At 37.8% G+C, this 25026-nt stretch overlaps 1 protein-coding gene across 3 annotated transcripts in view; it reads left to right on the top strand.

The window, feature by feature from the left end:
- The window catches only part of TBC1D4 (TBC1 domain family member 4), a 110305-nt gene extending 85972 nt beyond the window's left edge, over positions 1-24333 (top strand). For all 3 annotated transcript variants that reach the window (XM_084506346.1, XM_084506347.1, XM_084506348.1), the window contains 9 exons: positions 5129-5289; positions 6142-6351; positions 9628-9786; positions 10946-11104; positions 11457-11701; positions 14069-14228; positions 16542-16711; positions 19397-19573; positions 22077-24333. In XM_084506346.1, the coding sequence (XP_084362472.1) occupies positions 5129-5289; positions 6142-6351; positions 9628-9786; positions 10946-11104; positions 11457-11701; positions 14069-14228; positions 16542-16711; positions 19397-19573; positions 22077-22295 (1660 nt within the window). In that variant the 3' untranslated portion in view covers positions 22296-24333. The remainder of the gene's footprint in view (positions 1-5128; positions 5290-6141; positions 6352-9627; positions 9787-10945; positions 11105-11456; positions 11702-14068; positions 14229-16541; positions 16712-19396; positions 19574-22076) is intronic.
- Positions 24334-25026: the final 693 nt, after the last annotated feature.

Below are 25026 nucleotides of genomic sequence, written 5' to 3'. Positions count from 1 at the left end.
TTACAAATTCAGAAACTGGTAGTAGGGTATTAGAGATACAGGGAACAGTGGCTCTCACCTGACTGTAGAGATCTCCATCTTAGCTAATCAATTGAGAGAAATAAACATTTCTATGGCACAATTGCTCTCATCCTAACATGATTGTCTTGTATTATTCTGACATTTACAGAATAATTACCCTGCCTTTATATCTACCTTTATTTTTGAGCACTAATATAGTCACTTGTGCCAGTCACTGGGAACTTCTTCATTTAGAAAGGATGAATCACAACCCAAATGTCTCTTGACCTTCATTAAAGAACAAGCCCCAGTTGGCTAAGATTTAAATGGTTATTGTTTAAATGGCTCTAATGAGAGACACCCAAAGACAGGAGAAAAAATGCTATTCTTTGGAGAATTTCACTGTGGGAAAAGACATGTCTTTTTCATAGTGTTTGTGAGCATGGTGAGATTTTTGTTTTTAATTCTAATAATCACTGCTATAATGCTTTTTGTTCAAGAGAGATGTTTTCTGCTGTAAGGAATGAACAGTATAGTAAAGTCGGGCACTAACACAATATTAATAGGTGCCTTCAGAATGTCTTTTCTGCAGTGTCAATTCATTTGTCTAGAGAGAAATCTAGAATGGAAATGGTGCACAAATTTTTTTTTTTGAATTTTGACAAATGCATAATATTTAATATTGAACATAAGCTCAAGTATCTTTAAAAAAAAAAAAAATCTTGCCAACATGGAGGTAAACAAATATGAATTTGTGAGCTGCTTTTAAACTTCAATTTCTGTAATTTGTGGCTTTTGTCATCCTTCTGGCTTTTGTTACTTGAAAGACAGGCCACTGGAAGAATATTTTTGTTTGCTTGTTTTTTAAATAGAAAAATAAAAGCACCATTTTTTAAGAATGGGACAACCTTCCAGCATAGGTTTGACTTGCACTCACTTTCTCTGTTCTTTGATTTGTTATACAATGGTAATTTAAGTTGACTTATTGACACTTAAATTTGAGCAGATTGCCGTTTTAAAATAGCTTCTTTTCTCATGCAGAAAGTAAAATACTTCAAAATATTCTTTAAGCAAAATAGCAGAAAGTAATTATTCAGAGTTAAGATAAATGATCGGAGTGAGAATCAATAGAGAGGTGTAAATTGATTGGAACTATTTTTTTTTCCTTCTCGGAGGAATACTCTGTGTTTTTGGCTTATGTCATACAGGCTTTTGTCATCTGAAGTCTGGGAACTGAAATATTACTTGTCTTTTTGTAATTGATCTGGGGGATTTTGTACCATCTTAGCCCCCAAATTACAAATTAAGTTGAGTTGAATCAGTTGCTTCCTAGGGCAATCAATCAGAACTTAAAATGAAAGCAAATAGGGAAAACTTAGGCAAGAGTAGCAACAGTATTTTATTCTTGAGATAGTTGGCTTGCATGGACTAAAATGCAAAATAATTCAGGTAAGTTTTGCATAACAAGTTTGTGTGTATTGGAGTCTTTTTTTCTTAAATTATTTTTTTTGGAGTTTACCAGTCTGTGGGAGCACTTCAAAGAACAGTTTTGAGAAGAGATTTGGGTAACTGAAACCAAGCAGTAAGCATGTTTGCAATAAGAATAATTTTTGGTTTTCATCTTTTTTTTTTTTTTTTTTTTTCCAACCTAGCTGTCTCATCTTTATACAATGCATTATCTGATAGAACAGTGAATGGGATGACACATTGGTGAAATTGCATTTTTATCTCAGATAACTGCAACTCATAGATGATCTATACTCTTAATCCTGAGTATTTGGGTTATCATCTGTGACTGCTTAAGGATAAAAAGTAAAAACTAAAATGTTTGAGGCATTACGTTGAATCTGTTGCTTTTTACTTTTTATAACTTACAAGGTGACTTAAGCATTTTGGTTTCTGTGTTCGGTCAGTAGACAGGCTAAGTAACCTCATGGAGGGGGAACTACTGTTTTTCAGACTGAACTGTGATTCGTTTGTCTTAAACATAGAGTACTACTGTGTTGTCATTTTCCAAAACTCCATGTCAGAGGTACGTCAAGTGATTTAAACAGTAACAGTATGTAAGTAAAGTTACTTAAGTAAAAACTTTGTTTTTTTTTTTTTCCTGGGAATTTTCTTGAATTATTTGGCTTGGCCTTTCATATATCTGTCTTATCAAGCTGAAATATCCTATGTAGAAGTTGTACCATAATTTAGTTGTCATTTACTTCAAAATAAATAAAAAATCCACTCTTGCAAATCATGTCCTAGTTTGCAGTTCAGTTCTTAAATATCTCTTCTGTAGTTCATTAAAATTGTATATACTGTCATCTCTTCATTTGTGGCACTGTAGTACTTCAACTCTGCATTTAAACTTGCTCAGTTGTGGGTAGGTTGCAGTAGGATAGTAACTGTAGAATGTAGTTGAATGGTGTTTTGTTTTTTTTTTTTTTCTCCTTCTTGTTGGTGTGTATGTCAGTGCATAACCAAAGAAGTGTCCACCCTCAGACTCGTCCTGGTGTCTAGGCTCTATGATCCATAGTTTACACAGCAGTTATTCAATTCCTTGAGTCTGAGATTGAGGAAAATGTCGTTAAAAACTGGAATTAATGATTGGATTATTTCTGCTAGATAGCCCTGTGAAATGAGTCCTGTGTAGATGTTTAACCCTGTACGTTGTCAGAACAGGGACTTTATGGCCTTTTCTTAAGAGTTTTCCCTGTGAATGTTTGAGATTCAGTATTACTGCCCTGGCAGGAAGGTTGTAAAAGTCTCTCTCTTTCCCTATGCTGGGAGGCAGTGAAAACTCTGCTCTGCTTTCCGGTAGCAATGACTGATCTCCATTAAAGATTTTGTTGTTGATGTCATTGTTCTGGAGCTGCCCTTGCTTTTAGTCTTTCTGCTTGCATTAATAAACCTCTACATTTTGCAGGGAGCTGGTAACGAATGCTCAGATAAATACACCCTTTCACCCCCATTTAAAGTACTCACAGAGCTGTTGCTGGCCTGTCTGAGCAGAGCACCCACCTGCCTGTGTTTTAAAATCCACAGCTACCTTAAAACCTGAAGTAACCTAATTTCTTGCAAATTTGATCAAGAGTGAAGCCAGCCAATTACATTTAAGTATGGGAGATAGGAAAATCTAGGGATAAGTATTATGCAATTTCTGTTTTCAAGATGGGAAATGTGTAACCAAGTTAACTCACAAGGTTTTTTCACCACCTTTCTGAACCACTTCATCACAGGATAGGTGATATTACCATTTTATTCTGACTTCATCCTGATTTTATTCTGTACTGTTACATACTGTCAGATTTTATATTAAGCTATGACTTTTCTTTTTCTTTCTTACTTTCAAAATATCACTACGGAGACTTTGCTCTCTTTTTATCTTCTGTTTCTTAAATCTTGGTGTTTTCACAGGTGCTCCTTGCCCTTTGTTGGATATGGCAAGGGGTGTGCATGAGACTTTCAAAAAATTTCCTGTAATCACTCATCAGACAGCTCTTTGAAAGAGGAGATGATTTAATGGTACTTGCTCAAAATGCCAGGGGAATTTTGGTAGGGATGGTGTAACAATAGAAATGTAAGGCCTAAGAATGGTATGATTTGCACACTTCATGAGGTAGCACATAATGACTAATCCATCCCACTGTAAATTCTGGGACTTGGATGACTTAAAGAGCTTAGTTCTGTAACCTAAAATAGCCAACCTCTTATTCAGAGTTTCCTGTAAATTTTACTACTGTAAGTTAAATGCTATTCCCAAGACTGTGTGTTTAGGGGGCACACTAGCCGTGTGTAGATTTTTGTACATGGTAGCAGAAATCAAGTTTTCATTCCCTTGTTGCATAACTTCTGTTTTTAAGCCCTGGAATGACTTAGTTTTTGTGTTCTAACATATAATCTGTAGGACTTGAAATAGTGAGTAGTAGTTTCATTAGTTATTTATAAATAACATGAGTTGTTTTGGTTAATATATCCAAACAAATATATTTCCAGGAAGTGTTGGACTGAAATACCGTTTGAAAACAGCAGCTTTAGATTCAAACTTGCTTTTGTGGTCACTACTCAGACAGCAAAAACTGGGGTTCCTTCCTCCTGCCTTCACCCTCCCAGACTCTGTAAACTTAGCTCAGGAAGATTGCCACTAGGTTTTCTGTTGCTCTTTTGGTTGGTGCAACATGGGGCTCAACTGAGACCAGCCACCAATAGTATCAAGGGTAGAGAACTGAAGTACTGCAGAAACTTTATCAGCAGTAGCAAATAATTTGGACTATTGGTTATGGTTATGTTGGCTGTACGAGCTGTCAGTCCTAGATGTTTTAAAGGGAAAGCAGGGTCACTTGCTTAAGTCTGGGGACATGGGCTTGAGGACACAATTATTTCTTTTCTAAGATCTGGAAGTGGCGTATATTTATTACCTTAGAGCTCAGTTTGCTCGCTGAGGCTTATGGACATCCGGGAGCTGTTGTAGATCACTAGCATAGGGATAGCACTGATCACTAGAAAGGCCTGTCTTATCTACATAGCTTATCATTCAGCACAAAGTATTCAATGTGAAATGTACTGCTTGGGATGTTGTAGCTGAAATTTCAAGAAGATATGGACTTGCCTCCATTGCAGGTCTCTCCTTTTGTGCAAGCCCAATGTGGAGAGACTGGTTGCAGCTGGAAAACTGTGGTCATCTGCTACTGACATACCACTAAAAGCATAAGAAATACCCAACTTACCGGGCTTCCTTTCATCTAACTGTTTGTAGGGACATTGTTCTGTAACATGGAAATTCTTCACAGGCTGAAGGTTTGACTTCAGCTGCTGTTGATACAGCAGTTACACCAGTGATGAAGATGAAGCTGCAGACAAATCTCCCAATATTTGATGGTGTCTTCCCAAAAAGTCTGTGGTTGTGTGTAATATGTAAACCCAGCAAGGAAGTTGTGCTACAAGAAAACAGTTGGATACTTCCGTATTCAAGGTGAAGCTGCCACACAGCGCTCTACCTTCTAAAACTTTCCAGAAAATGCTTCTGCAGATTTTGTTGTACATTAGACAGTTTTAATAAAGACTTTTTTTTTCTTTTTTTTTTTTTTTTTTCCAAAGATGACTTACTTTGATCACCCAATCTGCTTCCTTTTTCCTTCAGCGATGGCGAGGGAAAGAAAAGAACATCAACCGTCTGCAGCAGTGAATCTCTAAATGCTGTGGGGGCCACTCTCACACCTCGCCGCATATCCTGGCGGCAGAGAATATTCTTGCGGGTAGCTTCACCTATGAACAAATCTCCTTCAAAAATGCAGCGTCCAGGTTTGTGTGGACTTTTAAATAAACAAACAGTTGATACTGAATAGCTTGTACTGCAATATGTGAAGATATGAAAGGAAAAAGGGGGTCAGTTTGATGCATTGCTTTTGGTAGAGTAGGAAGAAGTTGCACTTGGTTGAATTTTAATCTTCGTTGCTTTGAACAGAGGATTCTGTAATCAGAAATGAAACAGATTGCAGCCTGCCCTGTCTGCCCTGGTAGTAAGGAACTAAGAACTGCCTCTTGCTGACAAAGATATCCTCTTTAACGGCTAGCAAATTTTTGCTCTAGCCTGCTTACATAATAGCAGCGTTGGCACAAAGTGGTAATTTTTCTGCTTTGACCTTGTACTGCACATAGCACCTGTTGAGTGTGCTAATAATTCTTGTAGTTTTAGGTCATTTAATGTATAAACCTGAAATTTGCGATGTAGTCTTGTTGGCAGAAGTTACAGTTGTGGATTAATGACAGACTCTTTATATTTATTGACCGTACAGGATACTAAGCCTATACTGCAGCTTAGCAGATAGAGTAAATTGCTTCTATTACAGCGCCTGTGGTAAATCACAGCAGTAAAAAAAAGTTCAACAGTAAAGGAGACTTTATGGATAAAGGTCTCTTTGTAACTTTAAAAGTAACTGGCAGGGGAAGGTGTTGAAATACTGGCTAACCTTAACACTGCATTTGAAAAAAAGAAAAAAAAAATCTGCTGTTGAAATGCCTTTTTTCTGTCTTTGGGATCAGTGTCTTACTGGTGAAAATGAAAGACAACTATTTTCATTCTGCCCTGACATAAATTTTCATGGTATGTCAAACAATCTGATTTTCCTGTAATAGCCTTCTGATTCTTTGCAGATGGTCATGATGGAAGTGAATTGTTACCATTATCTCCTCTTGCTCCACCCTTGGAGGAGGACCCTCTTATTTTAGCATTGCAAAATGAGGATGGTACAGATAAAATTGGAGAGAAGAAAAACTCAGAAGAACTACAAAGTCTGTGGAGAAAAGCCATCCATCAGCAAATTCTGTTGCTTCGAATGGAGAAAGAAAACCAGAAGCTGGAAGGTTAGCTATTTAGAAAATGCCTTTAAAATTGCTACAGATTCTGCTATCTCACACTGAAAATTGTACCAGAATTGTGTGCCTCAAATATTGCTGTGTTTCTTTATCTTCTGGGTTAACAGTACTAGCATGAAATGTGTTTGTCCAGTCCTGTGTCAATTTAATGCCAACTCACTAAGTCTTCAGTTAAAGAAAATTATCCCTTTCCTCTCCCTCCCCTCCAACATGCTTTCTAGTGCATGGTAGACAAAAATTGCTACAGTCTGTGTTCTAGCTGACTTAAGTACAGGAATTCTAATGTGAAGTGGCATCAGGAGAATGGATGCTAAACCTTGCCATCTATATCTCACTTCAGTCCTTTGTAGTTTTCTGATCAGGCTTTCTGTCTCTCATTAACCATATCATGATGGTAACATAAACATTTGAACCCAAATAAGATTTTTGAGCAACTGAGTGAGGTTTCTCAGAAAGTTCTTTTTTCAGACGAGCACCGTACGCTGAAAATTAAGCCTACTTACAGTAGGATCTGAAGTTGGCCATACTGATGTGTCAATGGTCAGTGCTCCTGGCTAAAATATTTTATTATGACTGGTCAAGACTTGCACAAATAAACAGTGGGATGTAGTATCTATCCTAGAGTATAAAAGTTCTTGAGTGTAATAGACTGAATAGCTTTCAATGTGAGTTAAAATTTTAAAATGTCCTCTCTGCAATTGCTGCCCTCATCTTCTCCTGTATGATGCTTAATCTCATTATATGGTAGTTGGATTCTTCAAACAAAACATCATGGTCTTATAAAGGTCAGTTAATTCTTTTTTATTCTCTAGTGTTCCTTACTGAGAAGACAAGGAAGGGAAAGAAAAACAGCAGGGCAGAAATCTTTCCATGTCCCTACAAGCATACCTACTTGTATATATTTCTTACATGTGTAGCGTATTATTCTGTGTGCTTTCTCTATGGCTTTTTTCCCTGTTGGCACACACTTCTCTGGAAGCTCCTAGATTCACAAGGGTCATGTAGAGAGCTGTCTGTTTCAACATAAGCCAAAATCTTTGTTTGTTATTTTGTCAAATGGGCATTTGAACGCTGTGGGGTGGGAAAGCTGGATGTCTGCTGTAGTGACTGATCTCACGTTATTCCCTGTGGTAGTATGAGCTACAGAGGGACAAACTGCTTTTCCATATCATCCCTGCATGGCTGGAGGTACTAAAAACAATTAAGTCAGTCCAGTTCTGCCTGCCTGATTGCTCATAGTAAAAACAATTAACCTACAATTAAATGTACATCTTAGGGATGAAAAATGTAGTAACAAAACACAGCCATTTTTCTACTTGCCACCAGATTCCTAGCTGTGAATTTATTCACTGTATATGATTGGTTTAAGACTGGAATTGCTGTGGAATGGTTTTCAGTGGTTTTCTGTTAAATTTTTGTTGTTTTTATTTACAACATGTTAATAGAACCTTTTTTCCCTGTTCCTTTTGCTGTCGAGGAGACTTGAATACTATTAGCTCTTTGCTTTGCAGAAGGTAAGTTCTGTGAATTGCACAAACTTGTTGTTTATTGTTGTTTTCTTCTCCGAGCAGCTGAAAGTTTCTTTTCCTAGACGATCACCTAGAAATGTAAGTGCTGCAAGAAGCAGCAGGCCACCTAGCAAGGTCTAGGAAGTGCATTAACAAGGTTGGTTGTAAGTAACCGAGGTTGACACAGTTGGTAATGTGGACAATTACATTCAACAGGCAACCTTGTCAATTTTCTGTAGGGTTAAAACTGCAGAGCCAAAGTACAGTGAATGATAGCTAGTGCACTTAATTCTGGAATTCCTTGTTGCCCAGAGATATGTTACTTCTGTCTTGAACCTGCCACAGACTTCCATACTGCTTGTAAGAATGAGACTTCTCAAATGGAATAATAGAGCAATAAGGTAACATTTAAAATAATTGGACTACAAGCTCTTTTGGTGAGACTGCATTCCTGTTTTTACAGAAGAGTATTGCACCTTGCAGAATAGTTGCCTCCTCAAGGTCCCCTATAGTCTTCAGTAGATAGGGTCTCACTTGTGTAACATACGGCTTTTGAAAACATTTTATCACCTACCACTTTTTAATGGGCTAGGCAATGAGTTTACAGATTCATCAATATTGGCTGTACCCAAAGGTGATTAGGTGAAGGAACTGACTGTGTTGCTTTGCAGGTTGTATAATGATGTGAGAGTTTGCTTTAACCTAGAAATGATGGTTGGGGACAGTGGTTCATCTGTAGGGGAAGGAGTCTTCTGCAAGGAGTGAGTACTGCACACAAATCAAGGCAAATTTGGGGGGATAAATTAAATTGCAGGTTTCAGAGACTATATTTTGAAATGCACAGTTCAGTCCAATTATAAATAAACATAACTTTGTAAATTAAGAGAGATTCAGAAATAGACTTCAGTTCTTGATACCATTGGTGTGTAGAAATGGTGTGTTTTATTGCATGCATGTCATGTATAATAAAATAACTACAGTTAATTTCTTAGTAATGGAAATGGAAGCTACTCCTCCATGAAATTTCAGAGTAATCTCATGATTTTATGTCAGAAATAGTCCTCTGGAGAAAATGTCTTGCCACAGGTAGTCATGCAGCAAATCTGTTAAGTGTATAGTAATATATGTTCTGTGCTGAGGCACAGATGTTCCTTTTTGAATATGGTTCACATTGGATACCTCATTTTAGTTACTTCTAATTAGCCTGATGGTGCCAGATAGCAGTGCCAGCAGCTCTTACAACTCTCTTAAGGGACATGTTAAAATTGGGCCCAGTGTGACAGACTTCACTTTAGAACATTTGCCTAGCTTCTTAGCTTAAATCTCTAATATAAACATTAATACATTTGAGATTTTCTATACTAAAACCATTCTGATGTTAAGTATAAATGAGAACAATCATCAATGGTGTTTTTGCAGTTAAAAAGCAGCAGCAGATGTGGTGAAGTTCAATGTGTTGAGTGGGTTTTTGTTCTTGCCCTAAGCCTTAAAAATGTTTTGATGTACTTCATGAATTACTAATGTTCATGGCCCAGTAATAGAAGTCAAATTGCCACCTGCAGCATCTTAGGACAGAGGACTGGGCCCATCTCAACTATTAACTGATGAATTGTAGATTTTTTTTTTTTTTATATCCCTAGTCAGATTGTCAGATACGTTTATCTAACTCAAATGCTTTTTGCATATTTGATGTTTTGTGTAGGTAACTGATGTTATAGTTTTCTTGTGTTCTCTTCCTTTATGTTTTGTGCTGTAGCAAGCAGAGATGAGCTCCAATCAAGAAAAGTCAAATTGGACTATGATGAAGTTGGTACATGCCAGAAAGACGTCATAAATGTTTGGGATAAGAAGTTACTTAACTGCAGAGCCAAAATTCGATGTGACATGGAAGATATTCACGGCACTTTGAAAGAAGGTATTTACATAGGGTGACTTTTGTCGTGGTTTAACCCGGCTGGCAGCTAAACACCACGCAGCCGTTCGCTCACCCTCCCCCCTCCCTCTCTGGGACGGGGGAGAGAAATGGAAAGTGAAGCCCGTGAGTTGAGATAAAGACAGTTTAATAAGACAGGAAAATAATAATAACAAAATAATAATAACAATAATAACAATAATGTTACAATGGTGATAATAGGAAAGTAATAATAATATGTACAAACAAGTGATGCACAATGCAATTGCTCACCACCCGCTGACCGATGCCCAGCCTAACCCCGAGCAGTCCGGCCCCCTCCCCCCGGCTAGCCACCCCTATATATTGTTTAGCATGACGTCAGATGGTATGGAATACCCCTTTGGCTAGTTTGGGTCACCTGTCCTGGGTCTGTCCCCTCCCAGCTCTTACTGCACCCCCCAGCCTGCCCGTTGGCAGGACAGAGCAAAGGCTGAGATGTCCTTGGCTTAGTATAAGCACTGCTCTGCAACAATTAAAGCATCGGGGTGTTATCAGCACTCTTCTCATCCTAAGCCAAAACACAGCATTCCACCAGCTACTAGGAAGAAAATTAATTCTGTTCTAACTGAAACCAGGACACTTTTAACTATGAAGTTTCTTTTTTGTTGTTTTTCCCGTTGCCTTCTTATACCAAAGGAAATCCACCACTAGTACCATCTTTCCAGTAGCAGAAAATCATTAAAAAATTGCCTTCTTTTTGCACATACCTTCACCTCCTACTGCCAAACTGAAAATACCTGCTGTTGTGTCTGTAACTTGCAGTGTCAGCAATGTAGAAACATTTATAGTCATATTCCTAAAAGTAGCATCTTATCCTATTCTGCATGTAATTGTGCATTTCTTCCTGCTGGAGGCTAATGGCTCAGAGGTGGCAAAGCAGGTGATGTCTGTATCTTGGTTGCCTAATGTAATTGCTTGTTTTAATTACTACGAAATTGTAGTTAATGTTTAGTTAGTGGGACTGAGCTGAGTGAATACATAGTGGACAGCTTCTGAAGCTGTCTGTTGTAAGGGATGCTCCAGCCTGGTTAAGCCAAGACTTCACAAAGAAAATTCTTGCATGTTACAGCACTAAAAATATACCCCTGCTCAGGCCTCTTGTATTGTGACTGAACTGCAGGCGTACCAAAAAGTCGTCGGGGAGAAATTTGGCAATTTTTGGCTGTGCAACATCGAGTTAGACACAGATTGCCAAACAAGCAGCAGCCTCCTGATGTCTCCTACAAAGAACTTCTGAAACAACTGACGGCACAGCAGCACGCCATCCTTGTGGATCTAGGTATGTCCATTTGTAGCTGGGAGATTTTTCTGAGGTGTTCCATGTGTGTGAGCGGAAACACACCAGACTTAATGGAACGTGTTGCTGGAGATGGATGCTGCTGTAGAAACACCATTTTCTGTATTGGGAGGACACATTCTACCTATGCCACTTTGTGTCATAGGAGAAGAGAATATGAAATAAGATCAATGGTTACAATCTGAAGTCGGTGGTAAAATATGGATTGATCTAAAATCAACCTGCATATGAAAGCAAAGGGAAAAGCCTACGGGAAGAGAGATGGGCTGTTTATCTGATGGATCTGTTTCTTTTTAGAGGAACTGAATATCAACTATTCCTCTCTTTACATCAGGACGAACATTCCCTACACATCCTTACTTTTCTACCCAGCTGGGAGCAGGACAGCTATCGCTCTTTAATCTCCTGAAAGCATACTCTTTGCTGGACAAGGAAGTGGGTTATTGTCAAGGTATAAGCTTTGTAGCTGGAGTGCTGCTTCTACACATGAGTGAGGAGCAGGCCTTTGAAATGCTGAAGTTCCTCATGTATGACCTTGGCTTCCGTAAACAATACAGGCCAGACATGATGTCACTACAGGTAAGTCAGTCCCTCTGTTAGAGCAAACCAGAGTTTTGAATGAGTTGTGAGCAATTAGAGGTTGCTGAAGATCTCCAGGGGCTTATAAAATTTCTTATACTGTTTTGGAGATTGTAAGGCACAAAAAATGTAACTGTTAAACCCTTTTCTGACTCTGAATTTGCAAACAAAGAAGTTTAGAACTTGCAGACTTTTCCTGTCACACATCCCCATGATCTCCTGTTTGCAAACTTTGCTTTCTCTGCTGTTTTGCTCTTCTTTTTCTCTTCCTCACTGCTCTCTCTTCCTTATTTGGAAAAACCTATCTGCTTGCATCAGTACATACAGAGTTTAAAAATAAAAATTTGCTTTTCTTCTCTTCGTACTTAGATTTTTCTCCTTGTGACTCAAAGTCAAACCAATAGTGACACCCAGTGGCCTGTCCACATACTCTGCAGGCCTCTCTTATAAGATCTCTCATCTTTTGCCCCTCTTTTCTCACATTCTTGTCTTCTCCCACTGCCAACCCCAGCACAGAGGAAAAACAGGTGAATTATTAATCATTTAGTTTAGTTATGAAATGAGGCTTGTTATTCAATATTAGTCTTTAATAGCTATCTACAGATACTTAAGGCTGCTTAAGGTGACAAGAACTCTTTCAGCATAACCTTTTTTTTTTCTTTCCCCTTTTTTCCCCATGTGAGATACCCTGTTAAAGCTCATATGTTCTGTTGCAGTTATAGACTTTAAATAAAATCATGCTTTTGAGAGTGTTCAGATGTTTAGGAATTCACCTTCTGATTTAAACGAGTCTGAAACTTTCTTCATCAGATGCAATTAAGAAGAATTTTTTTCTAAGTTTGAGGTTTACCACACGTAGCTCTGTTTGCCTTAAATTGACATGAGCTCTATTCCCCCCAGATTTGCTCCTGTTCTAAACAAAAGTAGAAGTTTTGTCTGTTGAAGACAAACTAGACTATTGAAGATGACTTAGAGGATCTCACTGAAGCCTTTTTTTTTTTTTTTTTTTAACAGGATTAGAGTACTTGCAAATTATTTTTGCATTTGCTGTACTAAAACACAAGAAATCTTCATGAAGAATTAGATTCTGTTCTGTAGAAGAAAAATGTCGGATATTTCATTAGGATAATTAAAACTTGTTACTTGACTTGCCCTTTTAATTGTCAGGAAAAAGTAGTTAAATAGATTCTTATTTCATAATGACCCCATCCAATAATTGGTTTACTGCCTCTGATATTCTTCTATTTTCCCATATAAATGTGTTTTGTATTCAACGCTATTCAAACTCTGCTTAATTAGCATCTTTGATAATTAAAGCAAGGACTCAAATGCAATCACAAATTTAGCTATCTGGCTTGAATGAGAAGTGATCTGTCTGAGGACACTGCTGACTGACAGGTAGTTTCAAGTGCAGTCAGTCTGTGGTAGGGAAAAATCATGGCCACTAAAAGTAGGAAAGCAACCAGATCCAGTAAGTAATTTCCTTATTGAGCAATAGATTCATATTAAGGATAAGGCACTGTTGACAGCAAAATTGTGCCTGACAGGTAATCGATATATTCCTGCTTCTCACTTTCTGCTTTTTATGAGCAACTTACTGTGGAATATAAAATCAATATAAAATCAAAATTGCAAGGAAATAATTTGCTACAGATTGGTAATTTTTAGCAATGAATAGCAACTTTTAACCATTGTGCTTTGCAGCCTTTGAGAGATTGTATAGCAGCACTTCTAGTAACAGTCTTAAATTTCCCAAGACTGCTGGTGTGCAGGAAGTGTGCTGGGAAATATGTATGTGGTACATCTCTATTGACCCATCATATCCAATGTAGTGTGTACAGAAGCTGTAAAAGTGATGACTGTAGCATAAGAGTCTTAAATGCAGCAAAAATATGGCCAAGATTCAAAGGATGAAAGATGAAATACGTAAATTTATCCAGAAATAATTTAAACTCTGTAGCTAAGAGTTTTGACATGTCAATGGTTTTACATTACTTGGAAAATGTGCCTTAAATTTCTTTGCTACAAGACTGGAAGCTCTGCTTTGTTGATCAAGTTAGATCAACATGTGCTCTTCTTGCCAGAAACTTGTGAATCTGAACTGAAATGAGACTTCATTAATTAATAATCAAGTTCAAACTGTTCGTTGTTATTGAGTACTGTGGTGGTTTTAATTCATTAGGGCTGGGTTGTTTATTTGGGGGCAGATATCACCTGAGGCTCTAGGCAGCAATTTAGCTTCATTTTACAGTGCCATCTGTACTGAAGTTAATTTCTCTTGAGTGAAGCGTGAATTGATTGGAAAACTGACTAAAGCTGAAATTTTCTTTCTCCGCTTCCCTTCCTCCTTTTCCCTATGCATTATAGATTCAGATGTATCAGCTGTCAAGGCTTCTTCATGATTATCACAGAGACCTCTATAATCATCTTGAAGAAAATGAAATCAGCCCCAGTCTTTATGCTGCACCATGGTTTCTTACACTATTTGCATCCCAGTTTCCATTAGGATTTGTAGCCAGAGTATTTGGTAAGAAAGATTATTCTATTGCAATAATAAATAAAACAACATGAGCCGTAATGTTTTTGAACTCAAAGGGAATAGTTTTCTACATAATAATGATGTTTGGGATTACTGTTATGGGTGGCAAGTAGCAATGCTCTTCATGCTGGGATGTCAGCTCCTTTTCAAAGAGGAATACCAAATGTATTCTTTGAAACATCAGACTTGAACAATTAATTTTGTCTGCTGTTATTAGCCAAGATTTGACTTGTGAAGTGAGAATGGCTGAAAATTTGTTGTAAATGTATTTTATGCATCAAGTGTTCAGTCTGATCTAAAAAAAAGTTTCTCTTGTTGAACTTGGAAACTGAAATTTAGCACAGTGTGTGTGGGAGAGAATGTGGTTTTAAAGAAAACATTTGTGAAAAACTGATTTAAAGTGCTTTCTAGTAAAAAATCAAGTAAATTTAGACCTAAGGGTTGTTATAAGTATTCGTGTATGTTGAAATGTGTCTTAGTGTGCATTCTGTTCCATGATACTCTTCAGATGTCTAGTATAGAAGCTTAATTACTGACTGTGCCTTGTGCTATTTACAGTATCAGCAAAACAAGTATTTGGTTTTGTATTCTTTTATCATCAATAAAAACTGCCAGCTTAATCATCTCACTAGTAATGCAACATTTTATTTTATTTATTATTTTTATTATGTATTACCTTCTATATTCAAATATATGTCTGTTGTTCCTTGATGCATATTATATGCTTCCTCTTTAAATAGACCTTTTTTCCATATATTTTTTTTCATAAAAAGATCTTTTGTATTTTCTTAAGAAATACACATCTTTTGTCTCATGTTTTTTTACTGAAAGGTGTGTTTTTTCCACTTCTTTAGTTGTTTGGTGAAGGTTTTCTTGTTTGTTTATTTGGTTTTGACCTAATAATTTCTCCATTCCAGAGGTGTTTTTACAGCAAACATTTTTTGACTACTTTTTGAGTGAACAATCAATTGCTGTGTCTGTTTTTCACTGACATTCATGTGATCGATGCATGTCTTTGCTAGTACGATTGTTGAATTCCTGGATACTCAAGACTTTGGTATTGTGTGTTTGTGTTTTTGTGTTTTCTTTTTGATTTTATCAAAAGGCAAACATGCATTTTTTTTGTTGATCTTTTATTTATATATTTTTTTTTTTATTTTTTCAACTTCAGTGGGCTTCTAATTTGGAAAACTTATTTTTTAGGGGTGTGGAGAGACAGTGTTTATTCCACTGTAAATGAGCTGAGCAAGACATGTTTCATTTTAAAACCGAAAATTCAGTGTGTTGTTTTCTTCCCAACGCTTCAGTTTCCTGCATTTTCAGTGTCTTACGAACAATTGTCAAATACCAATAACCAGTGCTTAATGTCTACCAGTCACAAATTATATGCTTATAGAATGTACTTATGCTGCTTGAATGTGCATCATAGAGAAGGGAGAGGTTAGGGAACTATGTATGAGAAAGATGATTGCCTCGCTGGAGTCCTGGTGCTACCAAGTGATACCAGATTAGGACCAGGGGTGACCTTGCTGTGTCAGAAGCTGAGGATGTCAAGAAGCATAGCCCTGCTTTTGGTGGTGTGACAGAGCCTAACAGCACAGGCTTATTTGAACTGCTCATGTGCTGGCTTCATCTGTTGTTACAAGCCCACTGCTGCTGCCAAGACCATGTTTTTAGTTACAGTGATCAAGTTTCTAGTTTCTGTCAGTCAGTTTCTGTCTAGCTGTCTGTCTCTACTGACTTCTGTAGGGCCTGAACTTTCCTCTTACATCCATGTAATTATAATATAATTACCTCAAAGTAAAGATTTGAGGCTTAAATTATAGCCATTGTGATCACTATGATGGATTTTGAAAAAAAACTGTGGTTGATATTGGAAGCTTTATGATCATTTTTAAGGACGAGCTTCTGTATGTAGAAAACAGTAAAATATCAGTACATAGTGATGCGATCCACTTCCCAATTGTTTTTCAGACATAGGTGTGTTTAAACAGTTAGTAGTTAGTTAACAGTCCATAGCCTACAGTAGACAGTTATGAAATGTTTATTGCAGACAACTACTATAGACAAAAAGCATGCAGTACATTCTTTAATGCACTCTTAAATCTGTAAGATGACAGGAGATGCTTTTATATGTTTCAGTCTCATGCTGAAATAAGACAGATTGTACTTCTCCTGAACTGAATAAATTTGCAAACATATGCTTAAAAAGAAAAAAAAAAAAAACATCTCAGCAAATATATATCCATGCAATTGCTTTAGCTCTCATTTTCAAGGTATTTTAATTATTTTCTTTTTTAGACATTATTTTTCTTCAAGGAACAGAAGTCATCTTTAAAGTAGCACTGAGCCTACTTAGCAGTCAAGAGACATCTATAATGGGATGTGAGAGTTTTGAGAATATTGTTGATTTTCTTAAGACCACTATTCCAGACATGACTCAGCCTCAAATGGAAAAAATTATTACCCAGGTACAGTTGGTTTTTATTCTCTGTTTTTTTTCATTTAGTTTACTTTTAAAAGATCATGCCTAAGGTATATGTAGAAGTCTTCGAAGTATGTTCCTCTTGGTATGAAATGCAAAGAAATAGTCTTCGAGCAACTGGTGTAGAAACAACAGGAAACACAACTGTGCAGGTGATGGAGAACTGGCACAGGTTGCCCAGAGAGTCTGTGGAGTCTCACTGTTTGCAGGTCTTCAAAAGCTGCCTGGATCCGGTCCTGGACAACCTGCTCTGGGTGGCTCTGCTTGAGTGCAGGGGCTTAGACCAGATGACCCCCAGAGGTCCCTTCCAATCTAACCCGTTCTGTGACTGTGTGATGATCTATTTTCAATGGTGTTTGAACTACAGTTTTACCAAGACTTTAGTTGCTACCTCAGCATATGTATAAAGGATACCTAGAGTGTCTTCATGTGTGTGTGCATGCCCCAGCTATTAGGAAAACATGACCTTGCTTATACATTTCACATCATCATCAGAGTGGTAAAAGCAGCCTATCTTCCAAACCTAAACCCAGCTGTCACTCCCTGCGACTGGGTGAGCAGTCCAATAATTTATGATGGGAAGCAGAATTTGCCATGGTAGAAAGAGGCAGCGTTACACTAATGTCTCCTCCTGATTCTTTGATCTCCTGGCTGCACAGGACTAGATCCCACTGTAGAGACTCATCTAACACCTTCAACTTAAAATACCATGGATTAGGAGGTTTGTAAAGCCCTGCTTTTGCAGTCTGTAATCAAGGTGAAGCAAACTTTTACTGTTCTGTTGCACAGGCAGCTTCTGTCCTCCAGGGGATTGCTTTCAGAGTGCCTTGGTACAACTTCCCCTTCTCAACCTAACTCTATTCTTGTAGGTGTCACACCTGTCAGGTGCTTGGTGATAGAAGTAAAAGCTCCTCGGGAGTGACCCCTGCCTTTCTTGGGTAAGAGAAAGGAGGACTGGAGTATTTCAACTGTGTCATTGCAACTTCATGGCAAAGGGTGAGAATAGAAGATAAAAAATTGTTGTTGATGATGTAAGGAAAGCACCTGTTGAAGTTCCTTGTGAAGTACAGTCAGTGATTGGGATTTTCATCTCTTCACCTCCTCTTCCTCTGCAATGAAGCTGCAAATTGAACATGAATATCAGTCTAGTACCTTAACTGTGAACCCATGTGCAGCCTTCCTCATTCAGGTGGCAAATCAGAGATAAGAGTTCGAGAAAACCATCTGCATATGCAAGAGTTGAGTTAATACTTACACATGCCTATGGCTTTGTTAACACTTGAATATTTCCTGTGCTGTCAGTTAATTCATTTGTAGACATAACGTAAATCTTCAGTTCCTCGTTGCATTGACTGTGATCACAATGCTAAACCCGTGTCAGGCACTACTGTGTCTATCTTTACAATTCAGTAATTCTGATGGTAGTTCAATATTTTTGATACTGTTGGAAATTAAATATCTGTCCCACATTCTGTGTGGGTTGCAGAGCATCCATGCTGTGACGAGGATGGTGCAAGTGGCTTTGTGCAGAGCCATATCTGATTGAGTAATGAACTGTTTACAGTGCCTGAGCAGAGGTGGGTGTTTTATACATGGGTCAGCATAGCTCTGAGATGAAGGTCGCCTGCTTACCTGTTGTCTGGTGCCATGCCTTCTGGATTTGCGTTCACATGCCCACTGCTTACATCCTATTGCTCCTACCTGGACGGGCTGCAGGTGGAATTTGTTTGTCTTTCTCAGTGTTGTCGTTCCCAGTACCTCTGTGCTGGCTAATAATGAAAGAAAAATTTAATATTCAGATAAAGAGTTGGCTGGGTTGGTACTTCAGAGAAAACTAGCTTGAACACCATATGTACTTTTAAGTTCTATCTCATCTGAATAACCTGAAGAATGATGAACAGAAGGAAGAACCTGTTTTGTTGGGGGATCTGTGTTTGTCTTTTGATAGTGAATAGTTTGTGACTTCTAAAATAAGAAATAGAATTGATGTTGCTGCAAACATTCTTCTTAGCCTAAACTATTTGGTAACTTTCAGAAGCTGAGAGGCTGTGACTGAATATATAAATGATGAAGGATCATATGGCCCTATCAGTGTGAGATGCTAAGTCCCATAGTCTTTATTCACAATGCTTAGGTGTTTATATCCCAATAAAAAAGTACAGCCCAGAGAAACCATCACTATGAAGAGTATTTTATAAAAGTCTACATGGGCACTTGGAGTAAAGAGACACAATTTTGAGAGAGGTGATCTGGTGATTTCTGGATTATTTTAGCTCATTTTGAGATCCTGCTCCCATCACAGACAGATGGTAGTTTAAAAATTAAAAACTTCTTCTTCAACTTCTTAATATTTCTATGCAAGAGATGATAAGACTTGGTTCTGTTATAAAGTTCTTGGATTAAATACAATGTTGCTGATACATCTGATAGCAAGAGGTAGTATTTGGCAGCCATTCAAGTGGTGATATAATTTATTCTAAAGTCTACGATGCATTGTGGCTACAATGAGAACTCTATATGCCAGAACACTCTTGCTTTAAAATATTTATTTTTCCTGTTCCTTTCATATAAAAAAAAAAAGTTAATCACAGATTTGCCTCTTAGCAAACTTTCAAATGGAATAAGTGTGTTCTCTCTCTGTAGTCAAAAATTCTTTTTTCTCTCATGACAGGTGTTTGAGATGGATATTTCAAAACAGCTCCATGCCTATGAAGTAGAGTACCATGTTCTGCAGGATGAACTCCAGGAAAATGTGAATCCCTGTGATGAAGGTGAACCTCTGGAGAAGCTGGAGAGGGCAAACAGCCATTTGAAAAGGCAAAACATGGATTTGCTGGAGAAGCTACAGGTAAGATAGCACTTACCTGTAGGACTTAAGACCTCAAACTTGTGGATAGGTCATTCCTGTGATTCAGCCAACAGGGAATTGTTTTTTTCTAGACAGTACACAAGTCGTAGGTAGATAAGTCTCTTAGTTATAAAACCTTACACAGCTAAGCAGTTCTCGCAAATAAAGTGATTTGCTTCTGTTAGGCATATTTTTAACTGCTTTGTCATTCCTTCTGCTCTTCCTTCTACTCTTCCTCCTTGTTTCAGATGTATTTTTTTTTTCTCAAAACATTTCTATGCTTATTTCCCTTGAAAACTGTTGGCTAATTTGTATGTATCTTGCTCAAAAATCAGTTGTCTGTCCCTTCATCACCTTGCTTCCGTGCTGAAAATTTCCATGAAATAATCCATAGTTCAGTAGCGTTGCTCTCTCCAGACCCTTGTAGGCAGCATTGTTCTATCTGCTGAAGCTCCTAGTCATACTTCTGTTTTGAAAGGTGGTCTCTCCAAGCACTGAAGACAGCTGAGCGTTCATGAGATCTTGCTTGATTCAGTCATGCTTTAAAAAGCTGTCTCTTTCTCCTTCATTCTTTACCCTTTCTCCAATAGCCTGGCCAAGATTTGTTTCAGGTTTCCCTAAATGTATTGTCTTGCATTTTCCTGGAAGATGTATTATTCTTCTTGCATCACCATGCCATTCCTGATATAATTGTTATTTGAAAAAGCATTGTGAAGTTCTCGGAGAATACCTTTGGCTTCAGAAACCTGAAAATAGAAGCAGGAAAAAAAAAAAAAAAGTAAAGATCAAGTTGGCAATCGCTAACAATAAGAAGTTTAATGAGAGCAAGTGCTGAATTCTGCACCTGGGAAGGTGCAACACTGACTATATGTACAGACTGGGGAATGAGAGGCTGGAGAGAAGCCCAGCAGAAAGGGATCTGGGGAGGGTTGGTAAACAGCAAGTTGAACATGAGCCGACAGTGTGCCCTGGCAGCCAAAAAGGCCAACTGTATCCTGGGGTGCATCAAGCACAGCACTGCTAGCTGGTTGAGGGAAGTGAGTGCCCTGCTCTGCTCTGTGCTGGTGCAGCCTCACCTTGAGCACTGTGCCCAGTTCGGGGCACCACAATATGAGAAGGGCATAAAACTATCAGAGAGTCCAAAGGAGGGCTACAAAGCTGGTGAAGGGTCTAGAGGGCAAGATGTGTGAGGAGTGGCTGAGGTTTGCTCAGCCCAGAGCAGAGCAGGCTGAGGGGAGGCCTCATGGCGGCCTGCAGCTCCCTCATGAGGGGAGCAGAGGGGCAGGCGCTGAGCTCTGCTCTCTGGGGACAGCGACAAGACCCGCGGGAATGGCATGGAGCTGGGACAGGGGAGGGTCAGGCTGAGTGTTAGGGAAAGGTTATGCACTGAGAAGGTTCAAGAAGCATTTGGACAATGCTTTCAGACTTATGGTCTGATTTTTAGGTGGTCCTGTGTGGAGCCAGGAGTTGGACCAGATGATTCTTGTGGATCCCTTCCAACTCAGGATCCCTTCCAATCATTTTCTGTGATTCTATGATTTTAAGTCATTGTTATTTTTCTATTTATGGGCTGAGGGTGCTGTGCACTGTTCTTTTAGTATTATTGAAAACAGAGATCACTTTTTAATTACCATTGGTAATTAGATTGTTATTACTATTTTTCATCGCTACATGAGCGTTTATCTCTGTTCTGAAAATGGATATAGACACACCAAAGGCATAGAATAATTATGAGTGAATAATGTTAAAAGTCTTCATTCCTCTTTTTCTGTTTGTTTGTTCTGTTTTTTTTTTTTTTTTTTTTTTTTCCTTTTTTTCCTTTTTTTTTCTAGACTACTGTGTTATAATGCATCTTCATCTGTTCCTTAAGCTCTTTGTCTTTTTGTTTGTATGGCTTCTTCATTGCTGTTCTTTGCTTTGGCCTTTATCTAGGAATGATCAGCATTCTCCCCACTTCTTGCAGAGATGCATTCACCACTCACGAGGTCCAAGGTTTCTGATATCTAGTCAGCATTCTTTTCCCAGAGGAAGCTGTAGGTCTTTTGTTGGAGGGTAGGGAACACTGTCTGCTAAGCAACCGAACTTTTAGGTTCTCTTCCCCTCTCATCTCTTCATCCTGATAATTGCATTCCATGGGTTTACAATTGCTCACTTGCTGTCAGACATTTTTTTTCCAGTGCTACTCCAGCTGCTAATTTCCTTTCTTCCCCTGCAACTTCAGTTCATTGTTGCTCCCAAATGTTGCTTGCTTGCTGCAGCATGACTCCTTCCCTCTGTAAAGCTTTCAGAAATCCTTCATATTAATCTAGTACCTCTAAGGAGATCCTGTGTATGATGCACAGTAGGTGTTCCTCGTGTCATCTGCCTACACAGATGTTTTTAGAGACATTTATGTAGCTATGCTGTGTTGTTACTAAATAATATGCCGTAAGACACACACACACACACACAAAGTTGTTCAGAGTGTCTTGATTTATTAAAAAGATAATGTTATTGTTTATAGGTTGCTCATGCTAAAATTCAGAGTGTGGAATCCAGCCTGGAGACTATTTTGACTCGAGAGAGCAAAATGAAGACTGTAATTCAGTCCCTGGAACAAGAGAAGATAACATATCAAAAGACTCTTGAACAGATAATGAAATATTTGCCAACAGAAGCATTGTCTGAATGTGAACTACTCCTGAAGGAAGTAAACTACAATCCAAATAATAAAACAAAATGAGGAATAAGCCATAGACCAGGGTTTTCTAGGCAGCGTTTTGTCAAATATTAAGGGAAAGAAAAATGAGTTTGCTGCTTTCAAAGGACTTAGCAATAGGCAATTATTATCCAAAACTAGTGCTGGGACACTCATAGCTACAGATGGGCCTTCAAATCTCAGTATGCAAATTCAGGCTATTATTATTTTTTAATGATTATGTAAATAAATCACAAGGGGGAAATAAAGGATTCTCACATGTAATTATGATGAGTAGATGTATATTTAGAGTTGACCTAAAGGAAAAGATAAATTTTAGTAGTTGGAGCCAAGGTAATGGTAAACTACAATTTCACTCTGGATGTGCTTGTCTTGTAGTGAAATGAAGATAGCGTGTCTTTATATATAAATACATATATATATACATAAATATATATATATGTTGAATAATACTTGAAGAAGAAAAAACGAATGTAATTACCCTCCAAAGAGCAGCATGTTTCACATCTTCTGTGGAAAATCTGTGTGAACTCATGCGTGCCTCTCTTTTAATTCTACTGATGTGTGCATAGACCAGTAACGCAGAATAAGTATCATGACCTGGTTCATACAGGAAGAACTCTAGTGCCATACACTGCCTGGGCTGTACCAGTCAGCAATGTAATTCCACATGCATGTTGGACCTGAAAAAAAGTGTCACATCATCACCAAGCCTCCATAACTTTGACTTAAGAAATAGGTATCTATACACACACACAGAAATTTTAAAAGTAAGAGCTAAGAGTGATACCTTCTTCCTGGCTTGCTTGTTTCTACCTGTACTGGCATTGGTCAGTGATGATGGGTGGAAGGAAGTAAAGCTGTGGAGCGGTATTTATTCTGATGTTAATTTTCCGCAGGATAGTTGCTGTCATAAGATTTAAGCATATAAAAGGTTCTCATTTAACCAAAGAAATATTGCAAGAAGCCTTGTCTTATCATAATGGGAGCCAGAAAGCTAATATGAAATTTTGTTTGAAGAGAAAATTGAGGTAGGTTGCAGAAAGAAGAGCGCAAGTGCACTGAGAGAGGACCAAGCAAGTTGCAAATATTATGTACACCTTTCAGTGTATATAAATTTCAAAGGGGATTCTGAAGTACAGGTGCAGTTTAATATTTAAGGTTATTCCTGTTTTAATCCTGCTTTGTGGTCATTTTTTTTTTTTTTTTTAAAAAAAAGAAAGTCATGAATTTGTGTGTTCTGAGCAGAAGGTGAGGTAAGCTCTGGTCATTTTGTGGGAGAAAATATCTTTATAACAGCATAAAAAGATGCATTTGGATTTGAAAATGTTTTGAAGTGGAATTTTGGAGAAGTCTTAGACAAATTTGTAATAGACACGCATTTTGGAGTGCATGTCTGAACTGTTAATCGAGTGTTACTGTGGCTCATGTTATCTCTTACCGTTTATACTGTATTTCAGGAAACACTTTTTATTTTTTAAAGAAAAGCAATTAAGCAAAGTGCCAAATCCAGCTGTGTCTTTATGCATAAGATTGTCCAATTTAGAAAGCAAGTACTGAAAGAGTATTACGTTTTATTTTAACATAAATAAAAGTGAGGAACAACAATGCTGATTTGCTGCACACTGCTGCAGAACTTAGGGGTTTGGGGTCTCTTGGGTTCTTCTGTTGTTGTTGTTGTTTTTTACTTCCATGGTGTTTTACTTGATTAAAAATATTGATTTACTTAATGGTCTTTCTTTTTACAGTTGGGGTGCAAGGTCTTAACACTGTGTATAAAATTATATGGAATTTGTCTAGATATTTCAAGAGTATTGTATTGTACCAAGTGGGAAAATGCCAAGTGAAAAGGCAGTTCTTTGCTGTTTTGTTCAAAGTAAGTTTTAGCTGATGTGTATATACAAAACCAATCCCAGGAACTGCAGTAGTGTGTATTACAAAGAATCAAGGTTATTCAGATGCATCTTTTTTTAAGATGCACTGAATGTGCTTTATCTTCTGTTTGACTTATCAAATTTTTCATGTAATGCCTGGAGAAATTCCAATAAATGTCATTGCTGCATTTCCCATGGCCTCAGGCTACTTCTGTTTTTTCAGACTTCAGATACCAATCTCATTGGTAGTAGTACTGTTTATGTGAAAGATGAAAAGGATTTGCTTATTTTCTAGTTGTGATAAAATGGGATTTGTAGAAGGCCACAAGGAATATAGAAATTCTTAGCAAAAAAATATTTTTCATTGTTCTTAATGAATTACAAGGTATTTTTCTTCTATAGAAGTGTGTTTAGTGTGTAAGTATGTTGAGAATGGTACTTTGAACTGTACTGTACACTGTACGTCTAGCTGGGAAGGAGGAGGGACCATATCAACAAGTAGGAATAAACTACAGAAGTGAAAATACTCTGAGGTAAGTGTCTCATGACATTAGGATATTTTTGGTAGCATTTGTGTTCTGGACACAAGTGTGGCTTGTAACTGGTTATCTCTAGGGTGTTTAGCTTGAAACCTACAATCATGCACATACGCTGCTGACCTTCTTAAGATAAATAGCTAACAAATAACAAAATGATCTGGAAGACTGTGCATAGGATGTGTGTTTGTCTCCATCCTTTCATTTTTCCCTCTATTTTAGAGGCTATTTTGTGGGGTTTAGTTGCAGGTGTGTTAAGGTGGAGAGGGAAGTGTAAGGTGCAGTATGCCAGAGACAGAGCAACAGAAGTGTGTGCTTGGGAAAAAGGATTGTTCCTGGGTTTGG

The sequence above is a fragment of the Aythya ferina genome, assembly GCF_964211825.1.
Source record: "Aythya ferina genome assembly, chromosome: 1".
Lineage (NCBI taxonomy): Eukaryota > Metazoa > Chordata > Aves > Anseriformes > Anatidae > Aythya > Aythya ferina.
Note: the sequence above shows the minus strand (reverse complement) of the source record. Positions and strands in the feature narration are given on the sequence as shown.